The following is an 11,693-nucleotide window of genomic DNA, read 5'->3' as shown; positions in this document are numbered from 1 at the left end:
AAAAAGAAGGCACACATATTTAAATCTGTTTAAATGTGTTTTCCGTGCATTTACCTTTTTTTTTTTTTTTTTTTTTTTTTTGCGGTACACGGTACACGGGCCTCTCACTGTTGTGGCCTCTTCCGTTGCGGAGCGCAGGCTCAGCAGCCATGGCTCACGGGCCCAGCTGCTCTGTGGCATGTGAGATCTTCCTGGACCGGGGCACAAACCCGTGTGCCCTGCATCGGCAGGCGGGCTCTCAACCACTGTGCCACCAGGGAAGCCCGCATTTACCATTCTTAATCTGGCATTACGACCACCTACATGTCATCACATCTTTGTATCATATTTTTGGAACTTTAGATAAAATCTTTGGTTACTTTTAACTTTGAGGGAGTTCTTCACTGTTAATTTCTGAATACTAATCTCTGGTTGGATGTTGGCATTTTCTCCTACAGCTTTATGGGGAATTTGCTGACCCATTTAAACTGGCAGAATGTAAACTTGCAATAATTCATTGTGCCGGTTATTCAGACCCTATACTGGTGCAGACACTTTGGCAAGATATCATAGAGAAAGGTAAGTGTTCATTTATAGATGTATTAGCTGTACGTTATTTAGTGACTTAGTAGAAGAATGAATGCAAGCTGTTAACGGTCATATATTTAGGGCTCATGAGAATTGTATATACCTAAACAGAGGGAAGTAGAGGGTACTTGATATGGTGGAGAGCGATCCTGTAGAGAATGATCCCAGTAAATATTTGAGAGGACCCTCAGAAAAGATGTGTCATTTTTGTGGTTTATACTGCTTAATAAGGGATTCTGAGACACTTAGCTCGGATTCTCATAACTAGTGCCCTGGTAAGTGGAAAGTATATCAGACAGTAACAGAAACACAGAATCTGCTCATTATATTAACGTGCATAGAAGTTCTAGTATTTTGTACCTTGAAACAGAATAAAATAGTCAATTTAAAATTTTCACAATAAAAACAGCTTGGGTTTCTAATGACATGTCTCTTTCCTACAGAACTGAATGAAAGCGTGACATTGAGCTCCCCAGACAGGATGCATGCTCTTAGTCTCAAGATTGTGCTCCTTGGCAAGATGTATGCCGGCACACCTCGTTTCTTTCCTCTAGGTAAGCCATAACCTTAGCTACGGTTGTGGGGCTTTTATCTTTTTGTTTTGATGGTTTTCTTCATTGACATAGAAAAATAATGGTTTGTAGGGCAAAATCATTTTGTTGTTGCTATTTATTAGCTCTGCGGTTTCATTCTACCTCTCCAGAAAGAAACACCTCCAAAGAATAGCAGAATTTGTTGATGAATAGTTGGGTATGAAACTCTCTTTGCTTGACCTTCCAAGTTGATATATCTATCTTGGGATAGTCTGACTAACAGACCGTAGTGGTTATGTTGCTGGTAACCCTATACACGCTTGAAGAGAAGGGGAAAATAGCTGGTGTTTTTGTGCATGGATGATCTGTGATTGATTCAACTGCCCCCTGTTATATTGAGGGCATATTTTTCTTTAAAATAGCAGGTAGTTTTGTTAAAAATGTAATTTTTGTGAACTCCTTTCTTAACCAGATATACTATTTGTTATGTAGGAGACTCTGTTATAAGCCATTTGCCAACCTATAATGTCTTCCTCGGTTGTAAACCAATAGACTCAACATAAATATATTCATACAGTAGAATGTTAAATAAGCACTTTGTGTTTTTGAAAAATGTTGAGAAACATGAAAACGCTTATAACATAACATCAAATTGTTTTTTTGTTTTTTGTTTTTTTTTTTTGCGGTACGCGGGCCTCTCACTGTTGTGGCCTCTCCCGTTGCGGAGCACAGGCTCCAGACGCGCTAGCTCAGTGGCCATGGCTCACGGGCCTAGTCGCTCCGTGGCATGTGGGCTCTTCCCGGACCGGGGCACGAACCCGTGTCCCCTGCATCGGCAGGCGGACTCTCAACCACTGCGCCACCAGGGAAACCCTCAAATTGTTTTTAAAATAGGAAGATCCAGACTTGTTTATAGACCTTCTCTGATTTAGGGTTTATTCCCTGGACATGGTAAGAAATAAAACTATTATAATCATACCCTTATTTCTTGTAAGTACAGTATTAAAAACTGCCATGCCAAAACAACAAAAAACTGCCATGCCATTTCATTGATCAGGAAAATAAAGAGAAAATAAAGAGCAAATGTATATATATGTCTTATGAGTATGTGAAACCTGACAATTTTAATAGCAAAAAGGCCACATTGTACACAATCCCTTTTGAGGGTATTTCTGCTTTGACTTAAGATTTTTAATTGTTGAACCCAATAAAATTCAGGGTAGAAGAGGCCTTCCTTTTTCTATCACTCTCTCAATGGCAAACAGGTTCCAGGGGGCTTCAAACTAGAACAAATTGAGTCTTTAGAATTTTTATTACCTTTCCAGAATCTCTGTATGGTAATTTGTAGGGGAGATGCAGGTTCAGTGGCACTATTTTCAGTGACTCCTCTTGCCCATGGTTACTCACATTGGTCAGTCTCAGATTTTAGGTACCATAAATAAGAATTTGATTGTTACTGTTAAGATCTTATTTATGGGACTTCCCTGGTGGCACAGTGGTTAAGAATCCGCCTGCCAATGCACGGGACATGAGTTCGATCCCTGGTCCAGGAAGATGCCACATGCCGCGGAGCAACTAAGCCCGTGTGCCACAACTACTGAGCCTGTGCACTAGAGCCCGCGAGCCACAACAAGAGAAGCCACTGCTATGAGAAGCCCGCGCACCACAACGAAGAGTAGTAGCCCCCGCTGGATGCAACTAGAGAAAGCCCACGCACAGCAACGAAGACCCAACGCAACAATCAATCAATCAATCAATTTAAAACAAAAAATCTTATTTATGATGTAACAGGTAGTAAAAAGTGAGACTGGGACCACAGTTACAATCATCAAAATAAATAACTTATGAATCTTATGAATATTACATTTAATATTTCTAAAATCTAGATGCAGTAGTGCTTCTTTTCTGAAAAGCTGTTAAATTGAAGGTACAGTATTTCAAGATATTAAATATTATCAGTGGGTCCTCTCCAATAGTGGAATTGTGAATGCTCTCTATTTTCTTCTTGTTCTTTTGCTGTTTTCCAAATTCACTATAAGTTTTTTCTCTAATAGCTTTAAAGTGTGTAATTGAATGGTTTTAGCATATTTACAGAGTTGTGCAACCATCATCACAATTAAATTTAGACCATTTTCATCACCCCAAAAAAGAAATTATATCCACCTTCAGCCCTAAGCAACCACTGTTTTACTTTCTATCTCTATAGGTTTGCCTATATTTCGGTATATGCCTTATTTTTTATTAAAAGAAATTGTTAAATTGTTTTTTTAAAGATTTTCCTGTAGAAACTGTTCAGTTATGAGTAAGGCCTACTTTTTAGTATCAAGAGTTAACAATTCTACAACAACAAAAAAATGGTAATTATATGAGGTGAAGGACATGTTAACTAACCTTATTGTGGAAAACATTTTGCAATATGTATGTGTATCAAATTATCACATTTATACCTTAAACTTAGACAGCGTTACATGTCAATTATATCTCAGTAACGCTGGGCGCAAAAAAAGAGTTAACAATCCCAACTTCTGGTCCTTTTCTCTCCCCAGATTTTATTGTGCAGTTCTTAGAGCAGCAAGTTTGTACTTTGAACTGGGATGTGGGTTTTGTGATACAGACAATGAATGAAATTGGAGTGCCATTACCTAGACTACTGGAAGTATATGATCACTTGTTCAAGTCACGGGTAAGGAAAATATTAAATAAAATAAAATAATTTATTTAGTTAAATCAATTAACTTTCTAGATACAGGAGCGGAGTATTTTGCTTGTGTGTTTGTAAGTATCTCATCTAATACAGTTGTATCAGAAATTTGCTTCATTGGTTAAGCAAATTATGCTTCAGACTTTTTTAAAACCAGTAATGAGAGTTGCTTTGCTATATATCGTGATAAAAATCAAATATTTTTTAATATTAATAAACATAATTATATATGCTTTACTTTTAGTGGAACAGGCTAAATACATGAAGAATTATTATTTACTTCAAAGAAACAAAATATCAGTGTGTTTATTCACTGTAACCTCATCTAAAATATCAGTGCTTAAAGATCTTTCCACAAGAAAAGAAAATTTAACTATGTATGGTGACGGGTGGTAACTAGACTTACTATGGTGATCATTTTGCAGTGAATGCAAACGGTGAATCACTGTATTGTACACCTGAAACCAATATAATGTTATATGTCAATTATGCCTCAATTTTTTAAAAATGATCTTTCTCACCATATTTAACCTTATTGGACTGTATATTTTGTAATTTTTATCCTAAGGTCAAAAACCAAACAAAACCTGTTGAACTGGATTGCGTTTAATACTAGTCATGATTATAGTACCATCGTCAAAACATTCATACAGTGCTTTACAAGGCACTTGTATATCTCATTAAAACTCATAATGAGCCCATGATGGAAATGAGCAAGTAGTAGTATCCCCGTCTTCTACTACATCTGACAAGGGCAAAGAGGTTAAATAACCTGCTCAAGTCACATGGCTAGTAGTGATGAAACTAGAACTAGAATTAAGATTCTCTGACTCCTGATTTAGTCTCTTATTCACACTATCGGATTAAGTCTGCATAAGTTCAAAGTAAAAATGGTGTCACAGCCAATAGGAAGAGATGGATTTTCTTCTCTTACTTCAGGTTCCTAAGCAGGAAATTTGTATGCTCTACACAGTGGATCGATGCATCAAATATTCTTCCTAAATAACATCACAATGAAGTTTTCAGTGCTATTCATTATTAACCATAATCAGATATATAATTTAGTAACCACATAATATTAAATGCTTATTTTAATATCAGTAAATTTTGCTTTGGACATTGATGACTATTTTAACTAACATAAATGATTAAAAAATCAGTTGACACAATTTGCCTTACAACTCATGATGTATTTTTCTTTATAGGATCCATTCTGGAACAGAATGAAGAAGCCACTGCACCTTTTGGATTGTATACATGTACTATTGACAAGATATGTTGAAAATCCTAGCCAAGTTTTAAATTGTGAGAGGTAAGTATGAATTAGATATACTTTATTATATACCAAAGGCTTTTAAATGCACCTAATAAATACCTGGGTAACAAATTTGGAGACAGTGGGGCACGATATGGAAACTAAAAGAAGTATGCGAGATTTAAGCTCTTGTGCATGTTTGCAATAACTATTTGAATGATATCAGTCAGTATTTATGAAAGGTTAGAGTTTTTTCCATTTTTCAACCCTTGTCCTGAAGTCTTTCTAAAGGTGACAGGATAAAATTAATGAACTACTCCTAAACACCTTTCACTTTGAATTAGTGGCCTAGGAAGTTCAATTATGTATTTGTGATATTAATGGCCATTTCAAGATATATTTGTTTGAAAAGGCCAAATGAATATAAATAATATTAATTTAAGGAGTCATCCCTTACTGCCTCCTTCTCATTATAATAATCTTCAAAAGGGAAATGGTGGTGATGTGGCAATCCACCTACCCCCTGAGTTTCCTTCTCTATTTTCATTTATTTGCCATTTACTTAATTACATGATCCTTGCTCTCATGTGGGACTATAATAAGTAAGGTTAGCAGAAGTTGAAGGGAAGTCCTATAGGAGGAAATGCTTCTAAATATGTAGATGGTTGATCAGGTGTCTTTTTCATTACAGGAGAAGATTCACAAATCTCTGCCTGGATGCCGTTTGTGGTTACCTGGTTGAGCTCCAGTCTATGAGCTCCTCAGTAACAGTACAGACCATCACTGGGAATTTTAAATCTCTTCAGGCTAAACTAGAACGGCTTCATTAATTATTGTAATGTATTTTCATCCATGCGTTTTGATCTGTAAAATAAAAGCTCAGCTGGGTCCAGATTTCAGGTGCTATAAGTCTAAGAATTTAAGAATAATTTTAGTAGAAACATGTTTTTAATAAGTGGCTGGTATCAGCAGACAGTACATTTGCAGGTGAATTCTTTTTTACTACATAATACTGTTTTGTTTTTTAATAATCAGGTTAAACAAATGAAATAAGATTATGATTTTAACACAAAGATAAAAAAATAAAAAACTCTTATTTTGAATTTATAGTATTCATTTTCAAGTTAGTTCAAGTGTCAAAACTTAAATAGGCTAGCTGAGCAGGTCCAGTCCCATAATACTAGATTCTACAACAGTTCCTAAATAGACAAATAAACACTGTCTCTTTCTAAAAGTTATTTAGGTTTTGGGTTTAACCTTGGAAAGAAATTTCTTCCAACTACTGATTTGGTCAGTTACAGTCCTTGTAATACACACCTGGTTGTTTTCTGAGCAAGTGATAAACTTGTAACTAACGTTCTATGTCTTAAAAACCTATGCAGGGAGATACTGTTTTCCCTCAGTGTTCACCTAGCTCTTCTTTGGCCTGGGACTACTGATTCCTTTAAAGCAGTGGTTCTCAAAATGTACACACCAAACTCTCACATCAGCATCATCTGGGAATTCGTTAGAAATTCAGATTCTCCAGCCCAGTCCCAAACCTGCTGAACCCAAAACTTTGGGATGAGTCCCAGCACTCTGTTTTAATAAGCCCTTCAGGACATTCTGGTACATGTCATGTTTGAGAACCATTGCGTTAGAGGATACTACTAGTTTATGGATTGAGCTCCCGATCTGATTCCTCCTCCTCCCTCCCCCATCAATAACCACAACACACGTTTCACCCAAGACACACCATATATGAAGCAAAATAGTAATATAAAAATAGTTTTAAAATAGTTTTTCATCTTCAAAATTAGGATGACAAAACCAAGTGCCCCCAAGTCATGGCAACAGGGAGGGAGAAAAAAGTGGGAATGACCAGGTCTAACAAAAAAAACAAGAACATGGACTCCTTTCCTCTTACCTTTTATGCTACCAAGAGTAATTACCTTCTACCTATTATCACTAATGTATGTCTAACAATTTTCAAAATACATTTTGAAAATATTTTTCCTTCCACTTTTATTTTTTTCCCCAAGACCGTGGGTTGCCCTTTCCGTATTCTCTTAGAATTTAACTCCCTTTCTCCTATAATCTTCTAATTTATAATATTTAATAGAATGTCAAAATACCACTCATTAGGTACCACTGCCTCTCGTTTTTCAGCTTTTCAGTTCCCTGAGTTTAGATTTTTTGAATATGTAAAATGAATGTATGCTACACATTGTTAATTCTGTAAATTTAAAATTCTGTCATGTCTACTTAAAATGAAAGTCTTGCTTAAATACTGTACTTAGCCACAACTCCAGTTCTGCTACATGTTTTTGTTTTAAGCACATTTACATATAAGCACATTAATATATATGCTAAGTATACTGAACTGAAAATAATGAAGCTACATCTTTCATTAGGGCTAATGTGGCTAAATGGTCCTTAAGAATCAGAAATCTGAACCCTGTTTCTTTCATTTACATAAAATCTTTTGAGAGGGTTTAAGAATTCTAACCACACAGCAGATGTTTTCAGTATCCTTTGGAGGGTGGTAAGATTTCTAAGAGAAATTAAGATCCCCTCCTTCTTTTTAGTTGTCTAGAAGAGTGTTTCTAAAACTTTTAACATTCATAAGAATCACTTCTATAGCCTGTTAAAACAGATGTTCCACCTTCAGTGTGATGATGAAACTGGTAAGTGGATCAGACTTGGAGTAGCATTGTTCTAGCACATTCATCCACTTCATTTATACACTTTGTATTTGGTGTTCATTCAACACAGTATTTATAGTGACTATTAAACATATATAGGCAATGAATAATAAGTGGAACGTATGAAACAGTGCATTCATTGTAGGCAGTGAGGAGTCACTGAAAGTCTTGGTTTTGACATATATTTATATTTTAGACAGATCATTTTAGTATGGCAAAATGTTTAGGAAAGAGAAAAATCTATTTTGAGTTAACTGTACAAGGTATGGGATATTGATCCTGAAATTCATGAAATGTATGTTCAGCATTTCTTTAGTATAATATACCTGGACTTACTAGTGACTTGTTCATTGAAAACCTCTCTGCTAACCACATAAATTTCCTCCACTTATATGTTTTATAGTTGATTTCATCTCAGGACTCACATATTACTCATTCTCTTCCTCAGGATACTTCCCACCTCCATCTTTTTTCCTCTTATTCATGAGGGGGAAATTATGATAGTGATACAGTTGTATCAGGAAAATAAAGAAATAGAACATTGAATCTGAAGGTCTTGAAAGGCACATGCTTTCCTTTCATTTTCTATCAGTTTTTTCATTTAAATTCTCTTAATAATAAAAAAATTTTGCAGAATATTTTTGAGTCTTCTAGTAAATCATTTAAACTCTTTGAAGTTTTATTTTCCTCATAAGGAAAGTTTCCTCATAAGGAGATTGAAGCTAAATGATAAGACTTTTTTAAATCCAAAATTTGTAAGAACTAATGTAATCTATTTTTATTGAGTTTTGTTGTTCTGCTTCACATATTAGTTAAAATACTATTGTTTTTACTCTTTTTCATTTCAAATAAACATTTCTACTGCATTATGGCATGTTTGAAATTAAACATTTGTTTTAGAACTCAGCTATGCTTCTTGTATTTGGCAGCTCCTATTAGCAGGAAGAATAACTCTTTTTAAGTTTAATCAGTTTGCCATGTGGGAACTAGGACTGTCGTATCTGCAGCCCACACCTGAGTGTCTACTTGCGTAATCAACATTTCCACTTGAATGACTGCCAAAGATCCTCATTCAAAATGTGACCAAATCTGCACTCATTCCTCTATCTCTCTGCCCTTTGCCTCCTCCTGTTCCTCCTCTGTTTTCTACCTGTCTTTATCATCTAATTACTCAAATCAGAAATACAGGTCTCATCTTTAAATTCCTTCCCCTCCCTCCAAATCCAGTTAGTCACCAATTTCTAAGCAAGTCTATTTACTTGATAAAGAAGTATCTGTCCAGTTACCTCACTATTTTAGTTTTTTAGAGTTTAGTCAGGTACCCTATTTCACTTGGATGCTTACAATAGTGTCTAAGTGGCTTTCCCGCCTCTAATTGGACCCTGTCTTCATTTTTTCCCTGCACTAAAGTCAGAGTTTTCTTTTAAAAATGTAAACCTAAATATATTATACCCCCACCTTCTTCAGAAGAAATTTCAGATTCCTGGTGTGACGTACAAGGACTCCACTGAAGTTGACAAAAATAAAAAAAGAATCTCAAGTTAGTTTAAGCAAACAAAGAATTTATTGGCCCTCAAAACTAAGAAGTCCAAATATAGAGCTACTTCCACATGACTAGATCCAGAACCTCAGTATCTTCACGGCTGTCTCTAGGTCAATTCTGCTTTTCTTTCCATCTTTATTTTTTTGTCTTTCTACAGTCTGCTCCATAAGCCCTGGGAGAGTGCAGGCAATGTCAAGTTACTTCATTCTATTTACTCTAACCCAGAGGTATATTCAACAGACAAGTCCCAGGAAGGGTGCTGATTGACCCAGCTTGAGTTATGGACTCAGTTTTGGGGTACAGAATCATTCCCAAACTATACGTAACAGGAAAGAAGTGCTTTCCTAAAGAACTGGATGTTCGGCACACATCAGTCCACTGTATCTGTCCACCTACCTTACTTACCACTACATTCCTTGTGTTTTGATGAAAATTACAAAAGCATAGATCCAAGAAACTCAACGAACCCAGAGTAGGACAGACAAAATCACACATACGCACAATATAATCAAATTCTCAGCAAACTAGAAACAAAAGAACTTCCTCAGCCTGATAAAAGACATCTATGAAAAAATGTACAGCTAACATTACACTTAATGGTGGAAGACTAAACACTTTTTCCTTAAAGTTGAGAACAAAATATGAATGTTTCTATTCAACATAGGACTGGAGGTCCTGATCAGTGCAATTTGGCAAAGGAAACACGAATTGGAAAAGCAGAATTAAAGGTGTGCTTATTCACAAACAACATAATTATGTAAAAAATCCTATAGAATATACAGAAAATAGTAGAAATACTAAGTAGAACAAACTGCTAGAACTAGTTTAGCAAGATCACAGGATATAAGGTCAATGTATGAAAACCAATTGCATTTCAATATACTAGCAGCAAGTAATCAAAAAATCTTAAATACTGAAAATAGCATGCAAAACCATTAAATAAGATTAATTTTAACCAAATATATATAAGACCTATACACTGGAAACTATAAGATAGTGCTGGAAGAAATTAAAGAAACCCTAAATGAGAAATATACAATACTCATGGATTGGAAGACTAAACTTATTAACCATGAATTCTCATCAAATGGATATAGAGATTTGATGCACTGTCAACCAGATTTCCAGTACACTTTCTTGTAGAAATTGACAGGCTGATTCTAAAATGTATATGGAAATCAGAGGTCCTAGGATAGCCAAAACAGTTTTGAAAAAGGATAAAATTTGAGAATATACTCTGACTTCAAGATTTTGTTATAAAACTACAGTAATTGTGATAAGGTAGCATTGGTATAAGGATATACACATCAGTGGAACAAAGTAAGAGTACAGAAGTAGATGCACACATATGGACAGTGGATTTTCAACAAAGGTGGTAAGGTAACTCAGTAGGAGAAAGAACAGTCTTTTCAATAAATGGTGCAGGAACCATTGAATATCTACATGGAAATAAATCCTCAACCCTTACCTCATACAAAAATTACCTTAATATGCATCGCAGACCTAAATATAAAAGGTAAAATTATGAAACTTCTGGAAGAAAACTGGATAAAAATAATCTTGTGACTTTAGGCAGAATTCTTAGGACAAAAAAAAAACCCAAATCAGAAAAAAACTGATAAATTGAACTTCACTGTAATTTAAAACATCTGCTCTTCAAAAAAAACACATTAAGAAAATGAAAAGCCAGGCCACAGACTGGAATAAAAGATTTGCAAACCACAGATCTGATAAAACACTTGATCTCAATAGACAACTCCCACCCCCAAAACAATAAATGAGGGCAAAATGATTTGGATACTTTACCCAAGAAAATATCTGAATGGCAGATAAGCCCACAAAAACATGCTCAACATTGTTACAAGGGAAATGTAATATAATAAAATGCCACTACACATCTACAAAAAGGGCTAGAATTTTAAAAGATTGGCCATTGACAAGGATGCAGAGTAACTGGAACTTGTACATGATTAGTAGGAATGCAAAACAGTATAGCCACTTTGGAAAACCGGCAGTTTCTGTTAAGGTTAACCATATACTCTTGTGACCCTGTAATCCTAGTTATTGCTCCAAATATTTACTCAAGAGAAATAAAAACTTAGGTCCACAGAAGAACTTGTATGAGAATGTTCATAACAGCTTTACTCATTATAGCCAGAAACTGAAACAACCAAAATCTCCAACAACAGTTGAATAAATAATAAATCGTAATATAGTCATGCAATGAAGTACCATACCAGTATAAGCAACAATATGGTGTTAAGAGAGAGTTAAGTAGCAAAAAGAATATATGCAGTATGATTCCATTTACACAAAGTTCAAGAACAGACAATAACAAAAAAACTGCCCTGGATTGTTTAGATATGTATACATAGATGGCAAAACCTTAAAGAAACCAAGGTTATCATAA

At 35.2% G+C, this 11,693-nt stretch overlaps 1 protein-coding gene across 2 annotated transcripts in view; it reads left to right on the top strand.

Annotated features, from left to right (window-relative positions):
- NUP155 (nucleoporin 155) overlaps positions 1 to 6,159 on the top strand; it is a 59,117-nt gene extending 52,958 nt beyond the window's left edge. The window contains exons 31-35 of one of the 2 annotated variants that reach the window (XM_019930129.3): positions 438 to 558; positions 1,011 to 1,121; positions 3,647 to 3,783; positions 5,007 to 5,113; positions 5,748 to 6,159. In XM_019930129.3, coding sequence (XP_019785688.1) covers positions 438 to 558; positions 1,011 to 1,121; positions 3,647 to 3,783; positions 5,007 to 5,113; positions 5,748 to 5,886 — 615 coding nt within the window. In that variant the 3' untranslated portion in view covers positions 5,887 to 6,159. Of the gene's footprint in view, positions 1 to 437; positions 559 to 1,010; positions 1,122 to 2,986; positions 3,028 to 3,646; positions 3,785 to 5,006; positions 5,114 to 5,747 lie in introns of those variants that run through there. The other variant, XM_019930130.3, reaches the window with a different exon arrangement.
- The last annotated feature ends 5,534 nt before the right edge of the window (positions 6,160 to 11,693 follow it).

Source organism: Tursiops truncatus, chromosome 3, assembly GCF_011762595.2.
Source record: "Tursiops truncatus isolate mTurTru1 chromosome 3, mTurTru1.mat.Y, whole genome shotgun sequence".
Taxonomy (NCBI): domain Eukaryota; kingdom Metazoa; phylum Chordata; class Mammalia; order Artiodactyla; family Delphinidae; genus Tursiops; species Tursiops truncatus.
The sequence above is the reverse complement of the archived record's forward strand: the minus strand, read 5'-3'. Positions and strand labels throughout refer to the sequence as shown.